The sequence below is a fragment of the Syngnathus scovelli genome, chromosome 2 (genome assembly GCF_024217435.2).
Source record: "Syngnathus scovelli strain Florida chromosome 2, RoL_Ssco_1.2, whole genome shotgun sequence".
In the NCBI taxonomy this organism is placed as follows: domain Eukaryota; kingdom Metazoa; phylum Chordata; class Actinopteri; order Syngnathiformes; family Syngnathidae; genus Syngnathus; species Syngnathus scovelli.
The window spans coordinates 5,166,390-5,191,890 of NC_090848.1; the positions used below are offsets into that span (position 1 = coordinate 5,166,390).

General features: G+C 43.0%; 1 protein-coding gene and 1 long non-coding RNA gene across 3 annotated transcripts; one reads left to right on the plus strand and one right to left on the minus strand.

The window, feature by feature from the left end:
* The first annotated feature begins 1,960 nt into the window (after positions 1 to 1,960).
* Positions 1,961 to 5,939, plus strand: LOC125987998 (uncharacterized). Its single transcript, XR_007488197.2, has 2 exons — positions 1,961 to 4,782; positions 5,065 to 5,939. It is a non-coding gene; the product is annotated as an uncharacterized lncRNA (long non-coding RNA).
* Positions 5,872 to 25,449, minus strand: LOC125987995 (lysine-specific demethylase 6A). 2 transcript variants are annotated; one of them, XM_049752687.1, is made up of 30 exons: positions 24,933 to 25,449; positions 24,737 to 24,800; positions 20,831 to 20,939; positions 20,682 to 20,731; positions 20,520 to 20,578; positions 19,778 to 19,898; positions 19,645 to 19,699; positions 18,991 to 19,025; positions 18,377 to 18,470; positions 18,180 to 18,306; positions 17,886 to 17,984; positions 17,559 to 17,778; positions 16,716 to 16,853; positions 14,105 to 14,236; positions 13,945 to 14,016; positions 13,754 to 13,855; positions 12,978 to 13,379; positions 11,473 to 12,332; positions 11,151 to 11,280; positions 10,499 to 10,604; positions 10,166 to 10,371; positions 10,002 to 10,060; positions 9,373 to 9,447; positions 9,137 to 9,285; positions 8,910 to 9,024; positions 8,636 to 8,823; positions 7,872 to 8,013; positions 7,645 to 7,771; positions 7,195 to 7,365; positions 5,872 to 6,953 (listed from the first exon to the last, which is right to left on the minus strand). In XM_049752687.1, exons 1-30 carry the CDS (start codon positions 25,112 to 25,114, stop codon positions 6,924 to 6,926), a joined length of 4,419 nt encoding a protein of 1,472 aa, XP_049608644.1. In that variant the 5' UTR covers positions 25,115 to 25,449; the 3' UTR covers positions 5,872 to 6,923. The 2 variants fall into 2 exon arrangements, with proteins under 2 accessions (XP_049608644.1, XP_049608645.1); XM_049752688.1 differs by lacking the exon at positions 16,716 to 16,853.
* Positions 25,450 to 25,501: the final 52 nt, after the last annotated feature.

Here is a 25,501-nt window from a genome sequence, read left to right on the forward strand (position 1 = left end):
AGTGGTTAAATGATGAGATATGGTGGAGGCTGAGCGCCCTGGAGTGGTAGTGTGTGGGTTGGAAGCCTGTTCTCCTGGTGATACACACACACACACATGCAAACACACACACACACACACGCTGATAGGTGGAGGCAACCCAGCTCTCTTTTCTGCGTGTCCATTGATCAGTGGAGTGGTCTGAAGCATCAAAAGATCAGTGTGGTGAGAAGCAGGGGAGAAGGTTGGAAGCAAAGGCAGGAAAGGAAGAAAGCCAAGAGTGTGAGGGGATGGCGGAAAAAGGAGAGCCCAATGTGGCGGCATCTGTGGGTGGGTTGCCTGGGGCTTTTAGGAGCCTCAATGACACCTGGTAAGCATTCGGTACATTTATATGCCTTGTGTGTCACTGCAGAGCGAGAGCGAGAGGCGAGAGAGCGAGGGAGAGAGAGCAGGTTGCACTGCAGACAGCCTGTTGTCTGTTCAATTAACAAGAGCATCTTTGCGGCAGTGCTGCTGCAGGATTCATTCATTTAGTGTGAGCGTATGTGAAGGTGGGAAAATTATGATGGGCGGACGCCAATCTGCAGCCGCCGTTTGTGTCATGTGCATGAATTCTGTAAAATGTTGTATTAATTGTTATGGGAGGGGTTTCTTATCAAGTCCCCATATGGAAGATTGGGTATTGCACCTGCTCATTACAACACTCTAGAGCAGCATTTTCCAAATTTAGAATTTTTTTTATGCTGTATGCTTTTGTAAAACATTCAAACAGGTACACATTTTCGTGGCAACGAGTTCTTTGATTCTTGATATGTTGTGTGGTCATTATTAATTTACATTATGAACTAGTCACATGTGTTGCATTAGGTAAAACATTAGCCTTGCAAAGAATATAATGCTAACACTTGATTGACACCGCCAATGTGATTTAACAGTATGTTTTTGATGTCTTGAGAGGCTTTACTGCATTACTTACTTATTATTTACTTTACTTTATTTACATGATTATTTACTTACTGCATTGTGCTGTGATCTGTGTCTCAAAATTTGGCTCACTAAATTAGTTAATTAATTCTGTGTGTACGCCAAACTACAACTTCAAAGATAAACATTGTTAAATGAATGGTATACCTATATCTGATATTGTCCATTATTATCAATGTTAATATTCTCTTGTCTCTCTTTTGAGTGAACATAGTTTGTGGTGTATGTATTGATGTGATAAGAGGGCGTAAATTATATTTTTAAGTTGGTTATTGATCTTTAAAAGTTTGAAGATGAATCATCTCGCTAAACATTTGAGAAAAGCTCATTTAAGAACGTGCAGTTTATTCCACCCCGGGGCCGCCGGAGGTCCTCGCACCGCAGTTTGTGCACCAAATAGGCAGCAGCTGAAGAATCCCTGCGATTACGTGGAAGCAGCACACACGCTGACACGCGCCAAACACGCACTCCTTCACCAGGACACGCGGACAACAACATCGGTAAGTGTTGATCGCACTCTCATGCAGACAGACACGACAAACGGGGAAAAGAGTCACCGCGGGTAGAGAAGTTTGAACAGTTTGTTTCGTTCCTCCGCATCTTTCCGTCGACCGCACGCGTCGCGCGAGGATTGCACAACTCAACAATCCGCAATGGAAGGGAATCAAAACATTTCTTTGTTGTTGATTTCTGCTCCCTGCACGCCCACGGTTCAGCCGTCTAACCTCGGCTGAAGCCGACCTTCACTAACTCGGCCACGCTGTGTCTCGACCATGCGGTGACTGTGGAGACCAACGTTGCTCCATGCGTGGAGGGGAAAAATACTGCGCTCAGTCGTCGTTTAGTTGATCAAATTGCATATGACATACCTGTTATCTTTTCAATGTTGTACTTTTATGTTTACTTAAATGCTTGAAATCGTTAGCTTGTGTGTGTGGGCCAAGTGCATGTGTGTGTTTGTGTGTGTGTGTGTGTGTGGGGGGGGGGGGGGGTCTCATTGGGGGAGGGTGTGCGCAAAGTGTGTGGTCCAAAGCCACACGCACAAACTCACGAGGGTGCACACGTACGGAAATTCGGGAAAACGGAAATGTATTGTCATTTTTTTTTTAATGCAAGAAAGAACAATTTGAGTCATAAATAACCTTTAGACTACCTGTTGAGTCCGCCCCGCCCCTACGAAAATCTCTCCCTAATTTCCTGCGTGACATTTCAAATGTTCTGTTGATAATGTTTTGTTGCCATTTATCGGGAACAAAGCAAAATAATTATTTTAGTGACTTGAATTCATATGGGATTTATATCTGATTGTTTTTTTTAAATTACACTTAATATTGTCAGCTGAAAATCTTCAATAGTGCTCAATGTGGCTGTATTGATTGTGAAATTATTGAAATGCCCAAAAGTTGGTATAGTTATATTTTACATGTTTGTTTTTTTTTGGTAATCCAGGGCTGGCGCATAAATTGATTTCAAGATATATTAATCCATAAATTAAGAAGTTGTATGTTTTTATAGTTTATTATTTTCACTGTAGGATGTTTACAGTGTGTTTCCAGAGCACTCGCTTGACTTTAAAGAGGGGAAGCTCGGGGACAGGGGTTAGCCCCTGTCTGCTCGGGAGGAGAGAGAGGTCCAAATTCTTCTTGTATTTGGTATGCGATTACCCACCGGAGATCCCATGACTGGGAGGGCATGGGGGGGACAAGGGGTTGAGTTTAGGATACATTCCTGGCCTTCCTCTTTGAGTTAACTGCATTACTGGAGCTCCTGACATGATGCCGTCTCACATGATGCTCATAAGCTCCCAGCTGATGCATTTGATCAGGAGAAACTAGTCAAATGACTTCTGCATTTGCATTTTTTTTGGACCTTTGGATTCAAAAGTAAAAGTTGTTGGTATGCAGAAGACTGTTGTTAGAAGCTGACCATCTTGTCTTTTCAGTTCTTTTTGTAGACACTTTGGGGGCTTTGTGAAAACGTCTAACACAAAAGAAGCTATGACATACTAATTCTTTAAATTTATGCGTTTGGAGTGATGTGGAATGTTTCGGCTTTACACGATCCCTCTAGTCATTGATTAAATTATAAGATCATTAAATGTTCTCAACACAAAAAAGGAAACATCTGATGTTAAATGTCATGGGTGTTTTGCATAAGAGTCTTGCGCGTTGTTCTGTTTGCGTCAGAACTGTAATCGCCCACTTGTTAATCACAATTACGGTATTCAATCGACTGTCAGATTACGCTGCTAAAATGTTTTTTTTTCGACGATATCTCCATAATTGCTCTCAGCATATGTGCACCTGTGCACTCTCGGCTACTAGCTGCCACATTGAAGAGCAGGAAATTGTGCCAATCGTGTAGGCGTGTTACGTACAAATCTGTCCATATTCTGTGGAAATGATGGCAAGCATTTTTTTTGCCGCCTACACGTACGAATTGTTGTCGACCCAAGCAAGGAAGGAAGGTTGCATCACAGCGATGCTCACTTTTCAGGCTCAATCATTCAAATTTCAGAATAAAAACTCAGGAATGTTAGTGAGTTCGACAAAGCTGTACATACTTGTGCAAACAATCCTAGAGCAAATCTTAAAATCAATACTGGTTTGCGCGTTTTTTTTAAAATTATTTCTATTTATTGGATTTTGAAAGCGTGCCCTCTTGGCATCTTTTTCCGAATTGGAGCAATGTCAATGTCACATGCAACAGATGCCCCTTTTGTTTTTGAAGTGCACTGTAAAGCAGCATGAACCAGCTAAACAAACACACAACACTGCACGTTAGAGGGAAAGTACAAAGTTCCATCTGATTTCGACAAAGCCAAAGAGCACCTTGACATCTGCACGAGCCTCTCTTCCAGTCTACATCCACCTTCCATTAGTGCTCATGTCTTGAAAGCAGGCCAGCATCCCACACACTTGCACATGCATCTAGGCTGCACCGTGTATTTCTCTCCCCTTTTTTTCCCCCTGAACAGCACTTTGTGTTAATTGCGAGCCGTTTCCATGGAAACGGGTAGCACCAATTTCTGCTAGGCTGTTTCACAGTACATTCTCGAACTGAGGCAACACCTAATTTTGGTCGAGGGTGAGCCATGTTGGCTGCACGCGTTTCCTTGGCAAGGGGCAAAGGAAACTATCACCAGCTCACTAATTCTCTGTATCAATGACTACAGCATGTGTAAAAAATGCAATGCACTTAATCACTTAAGGGAATACTACGAATCATTTGTGATAATATTTTGCTTGCACCTCCCGTGAAGAAATTGGTGGCCAGTTTGCAAAGTGTGATCTCTGTCCCTTTAACAGACTACTTTCGTCATTAATCATAAATATCAGTAACAGATCAGGCAATTTAAAATGATAAATTCCTTACTGATTTCCATCAGTAGAGACATTGTGATTTTAGAATGTTGATTTATATCACATTATTACCCAAGTTTATTTGTGAATGGGTAGCTTTAAGCATTTCCATTGGCTGTGCGACAGCCAATCACAAGGACGGTATTTGCAATCAATGTGTGAGTGGACAGTGTGCTTGTGTGCACGTGTTTGCATTTGTGCATAGCTGTTTAGTCTAGTTCAATCTAATCTTTCGTGATCATGGAACAGGCGAGCAGATAATTGTCCATGTTAGAATTAGCAGTCAGAACCACCTGTTTGTTTCTTGCCAAGGCTGAGGCATTGGTGTAGGTGAGTTGAAGATGGCAGTTACAGGAAGGAAGGAAGAAGGTCTCGGATCACTCGACTGGTTTCTTCTCGCATTCCATCTCTCACTGTCTGTGTACCTCGAAGGGACACAGTGAGACATTGTTAGCTGGTGAGGATTTAATTGTGTGTGTGTGTGTGTGTGGGGGGGGGGGGTCTGGGGCAAGCAGAGTTCACATACCTCTTTGCTGGATCACTGCCATATTTTACAAATAGATATAGGTGGAAGAAATTGGATAATATTTTAAGAGCTATTGCAGCTACATATTTAGTGTGGAGTGCACCCTTACCCGCATTGTCACTGTGTTATGTTGGTGCAAAATGAAGTAGCTTACATTCCTGAAAATGTATATTTGCCTTGCTTAAAATTGTCTCCTTTGTGCCTTTTCACCAGGATACCAGAAAGGCTTCAAACTAAAAATGCACCAGGAAAGAAACGCCAAAACTCCACCGCCTGTGCCTCATGCGTCAAAGCGTTTTGTTACAGCTCCAACTGTTGTGAAATGCTTTATATGGATAAAGTTGTATTGTATATGTATGTATTGAAATTAACTTTAACACAATAGGATGTCCTACAGTACTTAAAGTTACTGTATTGGGAGTAATTACTAATGATGGGCAATTTCTTAAAACCTTCACTTTAAACCAACATTGCCATCTCGAGGAGCCAAAGAATACAACAACTGGTTCATGAAGCTTCATTTTCCCATAATTACAGTTGCTCATCGTGTTCTGTTGTAGCTTCTCAGGTGAATACATGTAGCAGCAACCGCCTCCCTTTGACAACCAATGGAGCTCCAGCATACCATGGTTCTCATCATTCGTGGGTGGAGGTTGACCCACCGTTCTTGGGATACCCCATGCTTGCTCAGTAGTCAGTGTAGATCCTGTGGGGCTGGCAGCAGCTACATCTGGCTACTGGGTCTCCATTGGGCACCACATCCTTCCGGATCCTTACCAAGATGGTTCCAGGTTGTTCTAATTTCTGTGGCTGCTGGTCAACATATGGAAGGTTTGAATACACAACTGGATGCCAATTGAGGGAAACATTTGGGTAATTTCTGGACCTGGCATACATTGTAGGACTCTGTGTGTCAGTCTACAGCTACATTGTCTGCTGGGTTTCAGACATTACTTTAAGAAAGCACAGTTGGCTTTGTTAGTAAAATTCATGTCCTATATTGTAGGAAGCAGAGGCAGATGATTTGACAACTTTGTGTTTATTGACTCATAAAACATTCTTCAAACAATAAAACAAATTTAAATGTTTGTTTCTGTACAATGCTTGCTAAGCAATTTTATTTATATATAGAAAATGTAAGAGGAGTTGTGTTAAAATGACAAAACCCCTTCAAATTTAATGGCAGGTACTCTGGAAAAAAATAACAGCATTCCATCAACAAATATTTTCAAGCAATAAATATGTATTTATAAATAGTGTAAATTTACATCAAGATTAGAAACAACAAAACAATCACAAATTAAACTTTATTTCATAAGTCTATGTGCAACCCATTTTCTTTGTGACTTGGCTAGTATATTTTAGATTTTTTAACTAGATTTTTCCTTTTTTTTACTTACCTAACAAAAAACAGTTGGAAAAGAACAAGACAAAACAAAAGCTGAGAAAGAAAACAAAATCACGTTAAAAATTTTGTGAAGATACCGAGTCTCAAAATAGCATAGACAAAGAGCAGGCTACTGCCCCTTAGGGAAAAAGACATTCAAGGGAAATTGTTAAAAATCAAAAGCCAAAGCCTCGATGCAGAAGAGAGTGAGAAAAAGGGGGGCAATAAGGTGGTCAAGTCAGTAGTCTTTTAAGGGTGGTATAGCCAGTTATGAACAGTTAAATATCTACAAAACATTTCATCACGCATTAAAAGAAACACTACCCCCCCCCCCCCCCCCCCCCCCCCCTATTCCTGCTCCAAACCATTTTTGATTAAGTCTTCCACTGAAATGGGCTGAGCCACTGTCATTAAAGAGGGTTGAGAGGGTAGAGGAAGAAACAGTCCTGTGAGCAATCTTGGTGCTGCCCCCATTTTGGGGGGAGGGTGGTGGACCAAATAGGTTGCATAGACAGACACACGCAGTAGCCTCAGCCTCCAGCCGTCCATGTGGGGAGAGGGGTGGTGGCAAAGGTGTAGAGACGGCCTTGGCGTTCCTGAATATCAGAAAGGGGTCCGTGTACATAGATGTGTTTTTTTAAATTGGCTTCACGTTTCCGCTCCAAAAGTCATGGGTCTCCTAATGTCAAGATGAAGATGAATGAAGAGGAGGGGCCTATGGAGGGATGAGATGAAAGGAACAAACAAGCTCAAGTTAGTAAAACAGAATGAGATTTACACTTTTAAGTCTGAACGCACAAAGTGATCGTGCTAACCAGTGCGCCGCCGAGCTGCCCCTTCTTTTTATTATGTAAAAAAAACGACATGGCGTGCATGGCCTTCCCACAACCACATTTTTTCTTTTTTTCTTCAGCTGACGTGTTGAGTCAATGAAGTAAACCAATAGGTGGACTTACTAATGCAAACTGATCGTAGACCTGCATGAGGTCCTCCATCCTGTGCTGCTCCAGAACCACAAAGTCATCCAGTGTGGCGCTGCCTTTGCGAGCACAGTCCTGGCAGTGGACCACATACTGCTTCTTGGACAGGAGCTCACGGCGTACAAATAACAGATTGAACACCTCAACCTGAAGAGCATGCAATTTACACAGACAAATGAATGAGAAAGGAGCTCAACCTATAGTGCTAACTCTAAATACCAACCTAAAGTCACCCTATTCACAATAATAAAATTGATGGTTGCATATATTCTCTGAGATTGGTGCTTCAGTACCTTTCTCAAAAATGTATTAAAATTAACCAATATTAAGATGAAAAATTATTCTACCACAGAGCAAGCCAAGCTGCCATAGGATGTTGACGGCGCAAGAGGTGACAGTGGTTCAAAGTATCGCACATTTACGAACCTCACAGATGGTGCAGTAGTGGGCCGCTTCGTCTCTGGTTCTGTTCCTCAGAACTGTTTCTTTGCCAGCTGTCGCTAATGCTTCCTTCACCCACTGGCACTGCTTCAGCGTCCGCAGCAAACAGTACCTGTGAAGAATGCATTAGATGGGAAGGTTCCGGTCAACACTGTTTTAAAAATAATCAATTGCAACGGTAGGGCAGTTAAATGTGTGAAAGACTGACTCACTTGATCATCTCAAACAACTTGTGATCAGACACTTTAATGTTACGTGCCATGTTCCAAGACAGGTGCACCATAGGAACCATGGATTTCACACTTTGGAGCTTATTCCACTCATAACGCTCCACTGCCAACTTGTACTGATGGGCTTAAAAACACAGTCAAAGCAATATGTCAAAAAAAAATGCAACAACCAGAGGCGGTTGCACAATCCTATTTTATACTTTTGCCTATTTGATGTTAATGCTCTGATTAGAAAATAAGCAGCCTTAGAATATTCAAGTTAGGATTGGAAGTTTCTTTTTTTAAATCTGAATAATTATATGGAGGACTACTGTTTTACTTGAATCAAACTGATCTTAGGTGACAGTACTGTTAAGTACGATTGTTGGCTCTCTGGCAACTGCAGGCAATGCCCAGCTTATGGTTTCCAGTAGCACATCAATATTGCACATCAGCAGCTTTGTATTAAAACTTGCAGCTGTTGAGTACACGTGAAAGAAAGAAAAAAAAAGAAAGGTGCCAGTCGTGTTTGTAAAGTAACCCCACATGGTAAGGAAATGGAGGCCAATCAGCTGAAAAGGTCAACGATCAGCTGGAAATCATGAATGCCATTTTCAAAGGTTACACCTTATTAGAGGCAATTTTCTTTCACTAAGGTTAAACTCAGCTAGAACTGCTTGCTTTTTGAATAAATGAATAAAGGAAAAATACAATAAAACTAGGTAGGGCACTTTGTGTTCTTTCAGTGTGCCATTGAGGCCCCATACCTGTAAGGGGTCCGACATTCCAGGCAATGTTGTTGCACCAGCCAATGGCCTGCACCCAGTGGACAGTGCCCGTGTTGAGCCATACCAGGTCACCAGGGCGCTGGATGAAGCGGTACACGGGCACATCAGCCTCATACAGGTCCTCCAAGTTTGGCCACCATGAGCCCATCAGAAAGTTGATATTGTTCCTGAGGGTGCAAGTGACAAGAGCGCAAAAAAAAAAGAGGTTAAAGTGTTTACCCATTGCTACTTGAAAACAAAGCACAGGCCTTACTTTTCACAGAAGTCGCTCATCACACCCCAGTAGGCTTCTGGTACAGCAAACCATTCACAGTCTCCAGGCCCAATGTTGATGTTTACTGCGCAGAAATTGTTGTGCTCCTGGTGACCTACAGTTAATTAAAAAAAATTAAAAAATTAAACATAAGAAATATTCCTGAAAATATCCACAACCTCCTTGGTCCAGGAAATAGTAAACATGATCCATTTGTTTGAATTAACCTGCTATTCGGCTCCCCGGGACCTTCATGTACAACTGAACAGTGTTCATTCCCAATATGGTGTGGCCCACGTGGCTGAGCAGGTTGCCAGCCGATACGACACGAGCAAACGCTGGCAGTTTACTGAGTTCCTGGAGCTGCTGCTTCCACCTGGTGTGAGGAGAGGAATGTGTCTTTAAAACCAGATCCATTTCAATCAGGCTACAGATCACCTGGAAAAATCACAGTCACACTTACTTTCTTTCGTCTGACACGTCGATGTTTGTTCCGAACTTGATGTGCTTTAAGGGTCCTCTTCTTTTGCGCACAACACTGCCAAATCACAGGCACATACTATTTTCAACGACTCTGGCTAAGTCAAACATTATACAAACTACTATATCACAGTAACTTAAACAAGGATGAGAATGACAAATTAATGACATTACGTGCTCAGCCAATTTAGCCCGGGCTAATGCTAACATTAGCAGTTGCAAAAGAACTACAAATTAAATGGCAATTCCACTCAAATCCTTAGTTGAAATTGAGGTGGGACACGATAAGATTTGCTTCATCCCGCTTCCCTTTTCAGCAAGTCATGTGTTTGCAGTGCAAGTAACGAAATTGTTATGAATGTGTGACAATGTACAAGCCAAAACAAACAAACAAACAAAAACCTGCTAGTCACTCTCTCTGTCTCTCTCGTTCCCTTCCCACTCAAAAGCGAAGTGAAGAACACCCCCCTTCCCGCAACCCGAAAATTTAAGTTTTGCGCTTATCTTGAGAATGGTAACTTAGAAAGTCTAAAAAAATTCTCATTCCTGTTTAAAACTAAACTTAAAAAACTAAAAAAAAGTTTCTCGTATTTAGTTTCCAATCTTTTGTACCTCTCTGCAGCTGGCTCTGCCTCACAGGGTTCCTTGAGTGCCTTTTTTTCATTTTCCTCCTAGGAAAAAACAGACATTTGCATTAAATGTGGCATCCGATATTTATTCTTATCTTTATGAATGAAAATGATGATTCTTCTTGGGTGTGCCATCTCGTCACTGACCCGCAGAGACTCCTGGAAAGAAGCAGCCTGATATTGCGCATACTTGGCGATGGTTGTATGGGCTCGAGCACTTTCGCAACGCCACATTTTCTTAGTGCCCGTCACATCCCAGTTCTCATCCGCAGGTTGTGACAACTGGGTCCACACTTCCACCAAATGGTCTGGGTTGGCCTCAACCAACGTCTTTGTGGAGAAAAGGCCCAGGTCTGCAGATAACCATCAAATCCAGAATAACAGATAGATGGTAAATACAATCTCTTTCGGTTGGCTGTAGCATGCATATGAAGTGGTGTGGCTTCCATCACAACATCACACAGTCATTTCAACATTTACCCAGTTTGAGTGCTCCAGCCAGTCCTCTGATGACAGTGACAGGATTGGAGGGATTTGTGCAGAACTGGTGCAATGGTGGAAAGAAAGCATCTCTCTTGTTTTCCAGCTGGTTCAAAAAGGAACAACGGTGTCAAGAGAAAAAAAATATTCTTACAGTGTTTCAAATTATTATGAACCCAAGATTTATCAGCTACTCGCCTTTTTGTGGAAGTTTTGACAAATGTCATTAGTAACAGTATTGGGGTACTGCGTTAAAAAAGAAACCTAAGTTACAAAAGTAACTTATTACAGTAATTTCTTCTTTGAGCAGTAACAATGTAATATAAGAATTTCTACCAATGGTAAATGTTTTAGGATATTTTTCGTCATTGTTTGTTGTGTATTTTTCATGACATCGAAGACAGTACATCGAGGAAGGATAAATCAGTAGTAGTTAGTTACAAGCCTATTATCCGTATTTTCTTCGTGCTGATGTAATCCAGTCGTCTACCACACAAGGGCGCCATTTGTAAAGAAAGGAGAGGTTCTTGTTCCTTTCAAAGCTTCCTCGCACGAGTGGCCAACATTAGTGTACAAAATGGCTATCGATATAGGGATGAATAATTTTGTCCATATCACGAGGCGGGTCAGGTGAAATATTTCTGCTACTCACATATATGCTGGGAGTTGGTGGATTGAGCTTGTCTTTGGGCAGGGCTGGCAAAGGAGGAGGGGGCAGCCGTGGCGGCGGGCACTTGTCGAGAAGGATGCTGCTATTAGAAAGCCCATTCTTGCCCAGATTTCTGCATACACAAATGCAGTCAATTTTATTGAGTAAAACAACAAAATAATTGTTACCATATTGTGATGCAAAATATCTGCATAGCAACAGTGCCTCGCAATTACATAACTATTTCTGCATGCTTTGCTGACTATAAACTACCACTGGAGGGAGCTAGTAGCAAAATAACATTAATTGTACGCAATTGTCTCACCTGCAGGCCTTCAGCACGTCTGTGGAGCTGGGGTAGATTGATACCGATGATGATGAAGACGATGACGATGATGAAGACGAGCCATGGGGTGGCGTGGCCTTGAGACCAGCGACAGCAGGTGGTTCAGCCTTGATCGGGCTCTGAGAGTCCTCCGAGATTCCCCCTTTGCCGTTACCATTGACAGCCGGTGCGGTTGCTATAGGTGTGGCGGGACTATGGCTGCCTGTCTGTGTGTGTTCCAAACATTTAGGCGAGGGTGTGGCCGTGGATATGACAGAGACAGGCGAGGAGGCAGCTGAGCTTCCCTGTGTGTTGGGGGTTGAGGGCAAGCCCACAGGGTGGATGTTGTTGACTTTGTTGGGAGATGTCGTCGATACAGTCCCTTTTGGCTTTCCCTCACCTCCCTCCACCTCCCCTGCCAGCAGGGCAGATAGTCTTGGATTGTCTGCGCTAAGGCTCTGCTTTTCACCACCTTCTGCTGCCTTGCCCTCTTCCCCCAGGTGGCTATTATAAGCCAGGCTGTTAGACTGCGCCACTTTGCCGTCTGCTGATGTCAATGGCGAAGGCACCCTGCCCTCAGAACTGCCATTACCAAGGGATGCGGTCACAAGGGTGGCTGCAGTGTTGCCATCTTTGGTAGCGGACACATTGGGTGCTGCCCCACTTGAGGTAGAGGAAGGGGCAAGAGAGGGAGGGGATGGTAGGTGGTTGTGCGCTGGCTGTTGCTGTGGCGTTGCAGCGTTTGAATGTCCAACCTGATTGTTGGACTGTGGGGGAGCAATGGAGCTGGGGGGATGCGGGTGAGAGGTGGTTCCCTCAGTATTGGAGCCCGTAAGAGGAACGGATCGCTTCTGCAGCACCTGAAGGAAGGGTACAAGCACTGATTAGACCACTAGAGGTGGGCAGCCAGTTCAGGGTGTACCCAGGCTGGGGACACCCCGAACTGGCTGCCAGGCAATCACAGCGATATATTTCATAAAAGGGCTGTGTGATATGGACCAGATATCTTGATGACAATAACAATCTTACTATGCGTTCAGTAAAAACGAAGCATTTTTACAGAGCTTTACATGCAAGACAATGGTGATACAGTAACGATAGAGCATGTACGCTAGGGATGCAACATGTGTATCAAATCGATACATTTGGCATGGTATAATGCACACCCTATTGAACAATTCACTTTTTTTGTTCTATTCAATGGCGTCATGATAGCCCCAGCCACTGATAGTTGACAACATTTAAAAAAACAAAATGGAATTGCTGTGCGTTTGACAACACGCCAGTTGCAGACATGCCAATGTTGTTCTCTCACAATTGATTTACATTCATGGAGTTGTCCTAGTACCGAGGGATTTAATTTTCCATCTGCTTTGTGAAAATAATTAATTTCGGCTTTGAATGTCACAGCTCAGACAGGCGAGGGAGAGTGAAGGAGCCCGGCCCACGTCTCTTATAATGATTGGGGAAGATTAACTCCGAACTGCAACAAAAATTTAACTTACCTGAGAGGAATTAAGGTGCAGAGGGTGTGGCGTGGCGTCCTGTGTTTGCGTGCTTGTGCAGGTGTGAGGTAGCAGTGCTGCGTTGCCGCTGCCGGCAGGTTGAAGATAAGGCACATCTCTATTGGGCCCCGAGGCTGTTGGCCCCGGCTGATTATTATTATTATTACTACTACTACTGTTACTACTATTGTCCTCCACAGGAAGGGAGACTGTATCTGAGTGTCTGTGTGCCCCAAAACCCGCAGGCCCATTGGCCAAAGGTTGAGGGGGGCACAGTGGCCGATGAGGTCCCAGATGGGGCCGCGTGGGATGCAGGCTGGGATTAGGGGATGGGAGGCAATTGGCAGTGGGGCCATTGGGGAAGGAGGGGCGCACCTGACCTCCTGATGTATTCTGCCGCATCTACAAGAGGAATGGAAGACACCTTGAACATTCATACAACACGTGTGATAGATGAGGTCTAGCCTGACTATAACCTTCAGCTAGTGTAGATTGCACAAAGAGACAAGTCATTATTTTTTACTAGGGCTGCTACAAACGATTTTTTTGCTAGTGGACTAATCACTAACAGTAGATGATTGATGCACATTTCTGAGGCAGGGATAACCTGAACCAACAAACAAACAAACCATTCAGCAAAGAGCAGCATGATTTAAAAATCCATTGATAATCGTTTTGCAATCGAATCGTAGCCCCTGAATCGTAATATCAAATATTCAGGGGCCCAAAGATTCCCGCGCCTAGTCAGACCTAATCGAGGCAGCCCTAATTTTTACCTGATGCTGCTGCATCATGGTGAACTGAGTTTCCAGCTGCTCCAACATCTGCAGCTGTGGAGGTTTCAAGCTGGCTCGATTACTCCGTAGCTGTTCCAATAACTGCAGAAAATAACAATTAAAACAAAAAAAAGGGCTGAAACCAGAGGTGAAGAATAAAAACATGGAATGGTGTATATGCAATAACAAACCTGCATCTTCTGTGGGGAGAGGTACCAGTTTGGAATGGGCTGCTGCACTGGATTAGTGACCCAGGAATCTCCCTGTTTATAATTAATAGAATAGTCCACATTAGTCACACTAACAGGCAGCGTGAAAGAATGAACCAAGACTTATAGCAAAAGCTTTTACCTTGGCGGGGCTGGAAGCTCGCTTCCTCTTGGCTGGGCAAGACTGGTCGTCTGCTTGGCCCAGTGCGGCCACGTGAGGAGGCAGAGACTGACCTGAACCGCCACCCTCTGCAGCATGGTTGGGTTTACAGGCCTGGAGGACGGGAGAAAGACGGGGAGTAGCGCAGGCAAAATGAAACAAGGGAAGAGTAAAGGAACAAGAGGAGGGAAACATAATAAAAGACAATTGAATTATGGTTAGAAGAGTTTAAAGAGGTGACACAAAGACAAGAAAAAGATGCAGAAAATGGGTAATTAGGGAGGAAAACAAAATAAATCATTAAGTAAGCCAAGAGAAAATACAAAGCCAAGCAGAGGATTGAAAGAAAGACAAATTGGGAGGGAAAAAAAAGAGACAAATGTTGACATTGAAATAATTGTAACATGTTTAAGTTGTGCTAAACCCTAACCCTAAACTATGATGTTTTACTTAAGCATCACAGTGCCATAGCAGCCCTGGGTAGAAAAGGGAGGTTTGCTTCCAGAAGTAACCAAATTAGAGAGAGCTGTTTCAATGACACAACAAATGGACCTTATGCATGACAACACCCAGAGGGTACGAGGTTATGCTAGGTACGGGTTTTTCGGTGTCCATTCGTTTCAAGGTACTGAAATTTGACACTGATGGAAGGTTAACATGGGGTTGTGTAATAGCTAAAGGGTAACTCAAAATGACTACAACCTGTAACATATTTATATAATTACAAAAAGGACCAAGCCATGTGTGAGACTGCAGTTTGCTGCCCGCCATGTTCAGCAATTCAACTTCACCAAATGATTCCCGAGCGCGGCACCGCTGCTGCTCACTGCTCCCCTCTCCCCCAGGGGATGGATCAAAATCACATGGGGATGGGTTAAATGCAGAGGACAAATTTCACCACACCCAGATGTGTGTGTGACGATGATCATTGGGGACTTTAACTTTTAACTTGGCTTTAGATTTTATATTGTATATTCTAAAAAGTTGAACAGTGACTTGTTACTACAAAGGAAATGATAAGTTTACATTCGCTAAGACATTTTCCCCATCGCAACAAGCTCCATCCCTGTTCAGCGGATGGTGCTTGGCTCCGGTCCAGTGAATGAAACCCTGCTGTCACCAGTCGGCAGTCACATAATCAATGCAAGACACTACCAAGCTGTGATAAAATTGATCCGTCCAGGACCAAATGTACACATGTGGGATTTTGTCCTCGTGTGTACAACTCAATTAATGAAAGAAAAACCCACTGAAATAACTTGAATCTTACAAAAGTAATAATATAGAAAGTTGATGTGACTACTAATGATGGGCAAATGAAGCTTTATGATGATTCATGAACCCGATGTTGTGTTTACTTAGCTCTGGCTGATTTTCAAAACATTCTTGAAATACATAACCAGGAAAAAGCGATCATGGCGAAACTCATAGGTGCAGAAAGAAAATATCGCGCTTGGAGCAAGGAGGGAACTGCGGCTGCTTAATTGTTGCAGTGAGCGACATTAATGTGTTTGATTGAGGGTACAAATAAATTATATGTATTTGCTCACAAAGTCCATGCTTCGACATTTGAATCGGATTATTGAAATGTGCAAGTAACAATCATGTCAACGAGTTTGAGAAATTGAAATTTTGACCTTAACCCGAATAGTGACTGCATGTAAACTTTGTCATTGCTGTTGCTAATATGTGTACATTAGAACCCCAAACGCAGAATTAATGAGTGTGTTCAATGAATGCATTCAACAGTACCGTAGGTGCAGGTGCCCTATAAAAGAGAACTTCAAGCTAGTGTAAATCCCCGTTATGTCATCACCAGAATTGTGTTACATTATTCTCCCTTCAGATTCAGAAACATGAAAAACACAATGTATAACCATTGTAAATTGATATTTGAGGATCATTCAGACCCAGTAAAAAGACCTTGGGTCAACAACACATCAATGCGCAGTCCAAAAAAACAGCAGCAATCACGCGTAATCAAATACTACAAGTTCCTACTGTGAAACAGGCGCAAATTAAGCAGCAATAGAATATGAGGGGGCTGGAGGTTGGAGGCTGAACCAAGCACAACCTTGTCACAAGATCAAATGCGTGTGAGAATCATGATAGCAGCCGCTTGACTTTTAATCAGTCACAGTGTCAAAATGATCAGGAGCAATTTGTCAACAAAATGTTTTCCACCTAAATATTGTTCTGTTTGGGTGGTGAGGTGAGGGAGTGGGAAGATTAGTGTTCAACTTTGGCGGCAAGAGATGGATGGAACCGATTGACTACTGGAGAGAAAGGGGGTGGGAGGCTGAGTAACACTTGGCTAGACTCCCTCACCATCTAAACAACAGGCGCTGTGAAGCAGCCGTGACCTCCACATTACATTTGGAGGTGCTATCCCAAAACGGTTTTGAAAAAGGCCAGCAGTGGCAGTAATAAAAGATTTTCAGGTGTATACATCTTTGTGGGTGGTGGAGCTCAAGAACAAGTGTTACCCAACCGTGTGCACAACAGTGCATGTGCTGACAGGCATGACGGCGTGTACATTAGGATTATGTGTTTTGAGCGTCTCAGGTCAAAGGGGAGGCATCTGGTCTCTCACCTGCTGTGGCGCACTGCTCAGGCCTCCCTGCCTAGAGGTGAGCTCAGCCGGGATTGGTAGACTCCATGCCTCCTCAATAAGAGGGAGCATTTTAGTTTTACTCTGTGGGCTACTGAGCTGGGGGTTACTCAACTGAGCCTAGGGGAATGGAAAACGATGTGAAAAACAAAACAAACAAAAAAAAACAAAAGAAAAACACAAAATGATTTCTTGCTAAAATTAAACAAATAAAATAAAAGTGATGACCTCAAAATAAAAAAAAATAATAATACTAAAAAATTATATCAGCAATGATACAAGTGAAGGGGAGGTTTTGGAGCTTTATGGCCATGTGTGGTTAAAATGGGGAGGTAGCATCTCCTTGACTCTCAGTAACAACAATCCCAAATATGACCCTTGAGGGCAAGCAGTCTCTGTGCCATCTTGATACAAACTAGTGGGACTGTGACGCATGCACAAGGTAGACATGACACTGCTTTCAAGAAAAGTGAAAGCAATTGTAGGAGTGGCATGACACGGCGACTCCCAGGACCCCAGATGCCAGTTGTTTGATTAAATTGGCCTTGAAAGAAAATGGCTCTTCATAGTACTGCAGTTGGGGCTAATTTGTGTTACTATATCCTACACTACATGGATTTTCTGTGACACTTTACTGTTTTCCTTATTTTTGGCAATGTGTCAGAAATTGTGTGTTCAAAAAAAAAAAAAAAAATCTGCCTGTGTTACAGATGGGTTTTACATTATATAAACCTGACGAGTTAGCAGTATTGGTGAATGAATTTTTGGAGCACATGTGGCTGAAATGCACCGTCACTGAATTGCTGCACATCTCTCTCCACTCACCTGCAGGCATTTTATTCGGTGGGTCAACATGGTGGCATTGGTGCATGCCTTGCTGCGTGTGGCGTTGATGTAGCACTTGATGGCGTCATGCGGCTGGTTGCACGACTCGTACAGCGTGCCCAGGTCCATCCAGGCAGCGGCATGGCTGTGGTCCAGCTGCACAGCACAAATGTAGGCCTGCAGCGCATCCATGGGCTGGTTCTGCTGCTGATACAGCACCCTGTTCCATGACACAGTATAGAACAAAGTAAGCGGAGGGGTTCAGAGTTCCTAATTTCAACATACACGATAAGTTTGCAATGTGACAATTGAGAAATAAGCCTTTACCCTATAGAGCACCAAGTATCTGCGCTGGCCTCAGATTTATCGATGGATTGCCGATAGGAGATGAAGGCATCCTGGACCTTTCCAATACTAGAGTAGCACCTGCAAGAGACAGGCTGTGAGGCATTGTGTACCTAAATCCCCCCTCCCCACTAATTCCAGCTAATCCAGCTCAGTTTAAATAAATAAATAAATGAATAAACAAACTAGCCTTCTTGGTGGAAGTAATGCAACAGTTGGCCAATATTGATTTTCTTCGGTTTACAACATCAAGTAAAACAAAGGAGTGCCACCTACCTGCCCAGGAAGTACCATGACTGTCCAGAGTTGGGATCTGCCTCCAGAGATTTCTGCAAACACTGGATAGCATAACTATCCCTACTGGCTTTGTCCCCGAGCTGCTCCACTGTGTGATGCATCCAGCCTGGGGTGACAAAGGTAGTTAGTGACTGTGTACCTCAGATTGTAATGCTGCACATTGAGGGGGATCTTACCAAGCTGTTGCAGAGTAGTGGCTTTCACCTGTGCAGGAAGATCCTCTGTCTGCAGGAGGCTTTCATAGGCCTCCTTGGCAGCCCGATATCTCTTCTGGATGGGAGGAGCAGTGAAGAGGTTTTGAGAAGAAACATTAACCTGCACACCCCAGTCCCCCTGTTTTCCTTCTGAAGCATTGATAAAACATCGTGTTCACCCCAGTCCGCCAGTAAAATGCACCATAAAGCTGGCGCTTGCTCTGACATAGCGCAAGGTGTATTAGTGACACTCTTTAAGAGCCAGCCAAAGTGACATTACCTCTCTACAGAGAGACACCATCGGCATACAAAAAAGGGGGCGACAGACTGTCGTTTCCGTGGCAACCCCGCCGATCGGCTAAGAATAATTTCCTATTCCCTCCCGCCTTTGCTACCCACTCATGCATCCCCCCCTTCATTTGTCAGCGCTTGGCTGAAAGAATAGAAAATAAAGGTTTCTGTGACTAGTTAGGGTACCATTAAAAAAAAAAAAAAAAGCTAACTAATAACGCTGCATCAATATGTGGCAGCTCTTTACATGAATTCAAAATAATTGCATCCTTTGGAGAGGACAATGGCTCAAGAAAAACACTTACCTGAATCTCATATAAATGAGCAATGTGGAACTGAACTGCAAGAGGAAAAAAAAAAAAGAAAAAGTTAGGTGATTCAGCACTCAAGGGAATTTCAGAAGTAGTGCTCCGCTTCCTTCTTGTCCTGGCATATTTGGCAAAGCTGTGCAATTACTGGAATTCCAAGGTCGACTATCCACAATCTAACTGAGCAGAAGGGTGGCGGTCAACCCGGCAGCACCTTCTTGTGTGCGGAACGCCGCAGTGTCTGATCTATACTGCCTGAGTGACTCTCAGCAGATAGAGTGAGTGAGGGAGAGAAGAGAGAGGAGGGAAGAAGGATGGGGGCTGCCCTTGTTGTGTGTGCGTGTGAGAAGAGGAATGAGATGCATACTCACACGGTCACACACACACACACACACACACTCAATCCCACCCCCACACACAAGCTGGGCAAAAATGGATATGGCAGCTTCCAAGGTAGCACAGTGGCAGGTAAGGGAAATGAGGAAGCTTCATTAAGTCTACAAATATTCTACTAAATAAGTATTTACTTCAGACAGGGAAGGCGGGGATAGCCCCTCCAGTATTTTATAAATTATTTTCACCGCTTCGCTATGTATCAAACAAACACCCCTTTACCATTTTGAGTAAACAGACAATGAGTTCTGAACTTACTTTCAGCTTTGGACAAAGTGCAGGGATTGGAGTCAATCAAAGCTAGCTGAAAATGCTGTGAGAGAACGGCGGGATAGAAATTAGATAAGGCACTTCCACTCATTCACATTGCAAATTTAGGGTTGGGGCCTACCTTTAGGCTTGACTCATAGTCTGTGTTGACTTTAAACATGAGACCCAGTCGAAGGTGGATCTCCTTGGCTCGGGAAAATCCTGGATCTATGTACAACACTTCCTGGAATGCTTTGATCGCCCTGGTGAAGGTAAAAAAGTTTATAAGAACGTGACAGCTAAGGGAAAAAAATAACTTTCTTAATAACTGAAATCCGACCGACGGACCACTAGAGGGCCGCGGACCAAGGGTTGACAATCCCTGGTCTACAGTGAAGGCGTATTTTGGTCTGCCTCAAAGTCAATACTGCTTAACTCCTATTCAATGAACACTATATTAATCAGAATGCTGTGTTTAGACTAGTGAGGCACAAACAACATTATCGTCAAGAGCTTTTTTGGGTTGACTTCCTCTTTAATTATACATATTCAGTTAATGGTGGCACATATTTCAGCTGTTAGATCTTGCCGAGATTTTTTTTTATAGGCAATGACTCAAAATGATTCCCCAAAAAGATCATTATTTCACACACACGCATGCAAGCAGGCAGGCACACACACAAAAAAATCCCTACATTTCTACAGAGCCAATTCTAAACTTCTTGCGACACATAGTAGTTTCGGGAAAGATCTTTTTTACGTTGCAAATACATGAGCTACTGCCGCCTCATACATCTTGGGCATTATTATCACCTGTCTAAATTAATGTGGTTCTGTATTAAAACAGGCAATATATATAAACAATAACATTCAACGTAACTCACCACTGAAAGGCATTGTAGTGGAAGTAGACCATTCCCAGACCATACAGAAAGGCAGCATTCTGAGTGTAATGAGAAGACTTATTCAGATGCATAAAACAGAATGAAGTCCATCATCATCATACTTTCAAGTTAACCATGTAAGCATGGTTGGGGCTGGCTTACCTTCCAGTAGTCTGACTGTAAACTGTAGTACCTCTGGTATGCCGATAATGCTGTAATTCGGAGATTACATATTATATGAATCAAACACAGTAGAGGAAGCAGATGATTTAAAAGAATCAATAAAAGGAGATTCCTCAGTGTAAACTCACCTTTTGGGTAGTCCTCCAAGAGGAGGTTGAAGTGGCCTAGTTGGCAAAACACCTCAGGCTCCACTTTTCCCTCCGCCTTGAGGATAAGCGAATCGTAGCAGCGGACAGCCTGAGGGGAACATATGCACGCATACGTCAAATGAAGTCATGCACTTTGCTTGGATAGTAGTAATTTAAAATGTCTAACTTTAAGTTACTATATACAAATCAATAAGAAAGACAAATAAGATGACAGTATACTCAACTTGCAACGTTTTACATAGATTGGAGCAGTAAACCAGTCAGAGGACTGTACGTAATACATAGAGCACATACCTCCGCCGCAATTAATAAATAAATCATTTTGTGCAAAGCAAACAGCATTAAGACCCTCTAAAATGGTATCGACAGAGAGACAAGGTTACGAGGCACAACTCAAGCTTTCTGGAAAGCTGGGATCATTGCCGAAAAATAACGTGACAATGACGAGACAATGACAAGTGGGAACTTGTCATGTTTAATGGCGAACTTGCCTAACTGTTTAAATTGGATACAGAAGACTTTGATGAATTTGGATATAAATATTGATTAACAATAACGTGACTACATAAGAGGACATGGTTAAATAGTAGAATAAAGCACAACCGAAGTCACTGCCTTGCTCCCGTTTCATTTCTTTGTTTACCGTAAATCATGGCATACATGCACCCTAAAATATGGTGCAACCTTTGAGTGGATTAAGTACAGAATTGACAGCCCCCGGGAATTGAGTCTATGCCTTATAACCCCAAGCGCCTTATGGTGCAGAAGATACGGTATGTGTTTTGGGTTGTAATTTTGCTGTTACTGAACTAGCTCAGTGGCCTAGTAGTAGAGTGTCCGCCCTGAGACTGGAAGGTTGTGGGTTCAAACCCCGGCCGGGTCATACCAAAGATTTTAAAAATGGGACCCATTGCCTCCCTGCTTGGCACTCAGCATTAAGGGTTGGAATTGGGGGGTTAGATCACCAATGGGCTAAATGCAGAGGAAAATTTCACCACACCCACGTGTGTGTGACGATGATCATTGGGACTAACTTTATCCGAAACGTTTTGTTTTGCTTCTCAAGTATGCAAAACTTGATCTTCACATTCAAAATGTTGTATGCACCTTTTATTAGTGCTGTAAATTAGCCTAGGGTGACCAGATTAGGTTGATGAAAAATGAGGACAATAAGAATGAATATTTGTTGGTCACTTTTTTTTTTAAACTTTGTGTGCAACTTTAAAAGTAGATTTATAACATTTGAAGTACCCGTGCAAAACTGCCAACAAGCATAAAATATGTGGCGCCAGACATGAGAGTATTGAAGCACATATAAACTGTTTTATTTCTCACAGTTTAAACAGAACAGTGCAACAATAATAGAATAAAAATAGACTATACGATCAGTGCAATACTGGCAACAATTATACAGCAGAGGAGAGCACAAAAAATAGAAATTAAACTGTTAATTGCTTTTTGCCTCTCACTGTAAAACAAAATAGTACAACAGCCAGAAGTGCAGTCCATGGATCTGTAGCCATTGTGATGTTTAACAGTGTGAAATGCAAAGCTGCCTTCAGCAGCATCTGTTTTATTGACGAAAAAGTGTTAATTTACTTGAGGAGCTTTCTCCTTTAGCGGCAGCTTTATGCTTAGCTGATCTTATATGGATGTCTAGATTCCCAGCTCCTTTGTTGGATACAGAAATGTACGGGCTAGCTTTGCACACCAGGTTTCAGGGGTGTAACGGTTCATCATACCCACGGTTTGGTTCAAGTTTTGGTTTTAAAGTGACGGTTCGGTTCAAACTTTGGTTCGGTTGAAATATTGAAAATATAAAAAAAAGCCTTTTATTTTTAGTTGTTGAAAACCTCCAGATAAAATGTTTTGATTTTATTGCAATATTAAGAACATGTACATGACTCAATTGTATACATGTATGTTATAACATCTCTTTAGATCAGTCCTCAATAATAAGGTACTTCTAATTAATCTCAATCAACCAAGAATATTAAAATAAACATTTGTTTTATGATCAGTCTACTCTGTCATAAAAAATAAATTAAACTGTTAAGGGCAGCGTTCGGGTAACAACACGATCACTACCCTCTGTTGTCTCAATCAGAAATCCAAAATGTCTCCACACGTCCGCCCCGAATGAGGCTGGGGGTGTTGCTTGTTCGGATTTGTCCGTCATTTCCATCAACTCGCGTGTAAAGTTATGCTGCATTCAAATGCTCCTCGGAATTATGTATTCATCTTGTTTTGTGCGGATGTGTCACATCATGCAGTCCCTTCACATCAGAAGTGACCTTTATTTTTGTAACGTGAATGAGCACAAAAAATAATCCAGTTTAAAAAATATGTGGATGTAGCTGAAGTTTCTCAACCAAGCTAGCGCACCATATTTTCTTGGCACCAATTTCTTTGTTCTTATTAGCCAAGATTTGCCACCAATTTGTGATATTTTGAGGTGATACAGAAAAAAATAACAAAATATGTACAGTATATGTGAGATTTCAGCAAATAGACATGCAGATAGGCATGAGTTCATCTTAAAAACACTTAACGGAACTGGCCACTTAAACCGGCAGTATAAAATGGAGCCTTGTTCTAAATGATGTGTGCCATCACAAATTTGCAAGTGACATGCAGGAGCTGAAAAAAAAACCACAACATCCCCTCAGGCATGAGGTGTGCACCTGCTCCAGCGCTGGCCCTGGCTCTAACTTAGCAGCAACCATAAACCCAAGAGTTTTGCACAAACTCATGCATTTATCCCAGGGGCTGTTGACTGTATTCCCTGCCAAGCCTGGTGCCTGCTGCTGACCTGTGTACTGCTCCATGTGACGACTTAAGCAGTCATAGCCCCTCCTGGTATCCTGCACCACCTAGCGAGAAGATAGGTCGACAGCTCCCTCCAAATGAGAGCATCTCACATTTATGTACTTAAGCACAATTCAATTACCAGTCCCAATAAATTATTTCTGGGCTTTGTGTGTTGGGTGTGAATAGACCGATCATTTACTTTATCGTTGCAAACGCAACGTAATAAATAGGGTATACTCAAAGTATAACACATACTAATGTGCGAGACAGCCCCTGCAAACACACGCCTTCAACGCAGAAAATCCACGCGACCCGACACATCAAAAGAGTTCCATCACCAGTCTGCCATGTCCCCGCCATCTTGGACAGCCATTTATAAACGTTATGTGAAACGTCGAACCCGACCACATAAGTCACAAAGTGCGTGCACGAGGACAATTCAGCATTTAAACTCCCGTCGCAGCAAGTCAATCGAAAACGGGCATTTTGTGCACCTATATTTGATTTCGTGATCTTGCATCTGTGCAAACAGATCAGGTTCAGCACACAATGTTGTTTTGGGGTTTAAATTCGACGGGACACCACCCAATGAGCACATGCAACTTCTTTCCATTCAGTGAGGGAAAAATCATAACGGTCGCGTGCAGGATAAAACCGTGACGAGGTTGTGTTGTGGTGCTACGAGAACGTCAGTCACAGCGGAGCAGGTCCACTGACACGCTGAGCGGAACGGCCGATATTTGCCTGCAACATAGCACTCCGTAGTTCGCAACACAAACACGAATTAACAACTTAATGACAGCGAAGTGTTGTAAACTACATGTCGGTGTACTATAAACAACACAGCCGCAGCAGAAAAGACGCAGGTGCAGGGTCGCTGATCACCGGATGAGGAAAGCTAACTATTAAGCTAGCATGCTAACACATAGGCTAACTGCTTTTTTATGCAGGAGGGCCGCTTGCAAGCAGGATAGCTTTGGGGGCCGATTCCCTGCTGTGCATTTTACTTGACTGGTCGAGCCAAATGATCCCAGCACGTTTAAATGTAAATAGCATCTACTTTCGATTTGCTACCTTCATCAACAGGGCCTTCGTTCTGGCGCCATCTTCATGAAGCTTCTGAAATCCAAATAGTGAGCTGCAAGCAAAAAGACAACATAAGGTGGCTCGGCGTTAGTTGCGGAGCGCCTCGGTTGAAATGTAGACATGCAGGTTAAGATATCCCTTAGATTTCACGTTACGCGTGAGGGCACGTTCCCACTATTCCCACCTGTCAATCCCGGCCAAACTGTCCCTTTCCTGGGCTGTCAGTGTAGGAAAGTCCTCCTCTGTTTCACTCGCTTTTCCCGCCGCCATTTTCTTTTCCTCATCACCACCACCATCAGAAGCTGAGCCGAGACTCCGAACAGCAGCGCAGGCAGCAACAGCGACAGACACACTGCACGATTGCATGGAAAATCCCAACGCACAGGCGATCGGCTTACTCCACCGAATCAAACAGACGGAAGCGAAGAAAAGCAAACGATCAAAAACTTTTCCCAGCCTGAAAAGATGCGATTCGATGTAGTAAATCCTTTCCGGGGGACAAGCAACGCTCCGCGAGCTGATCTTCAACGTCACATTTTTCTTCCCAAAGCGAGATCATACCGTGGCTCAATTGCGACTACATGAACACATAATCCAATGTGTAAGTATTCCTCAATTAAACGCGTTTCGGCTGAGAAGATAAAGTTGTTTTAATTGTGTCAACGAAGCAAACCCACGCGCCGTTGTGGCCACGCCCTCACCTTGTGTTTTAGCCAATCAACATGCGTGCATCCCACCATATGACTTCTCTGC

Coding starts and splice junctions, on each gene's coding strand:
- LOC125987995 (XM_049752687.1), bottom strand. CDS start 25,114: ATGCAATCGTGCAGTGTGTCTGTCGCTGTTGCTGCCTGCGCTGCTGTT. Junction 17,779..17,885: donor GATACTTGGTGCTCTATAGG/GTAAAGGCTTAT, acceptor GTCATGGAACAG/GGTGCTGTATCAGCAGCAGA. Junction 12,333..12,977: donor TGCACCTTAATTCCTCTCAG/GTAAGTTAAATT, acceptor CCCTTCCTTCAG/GTGCTGCAGAAGCGATCCGT.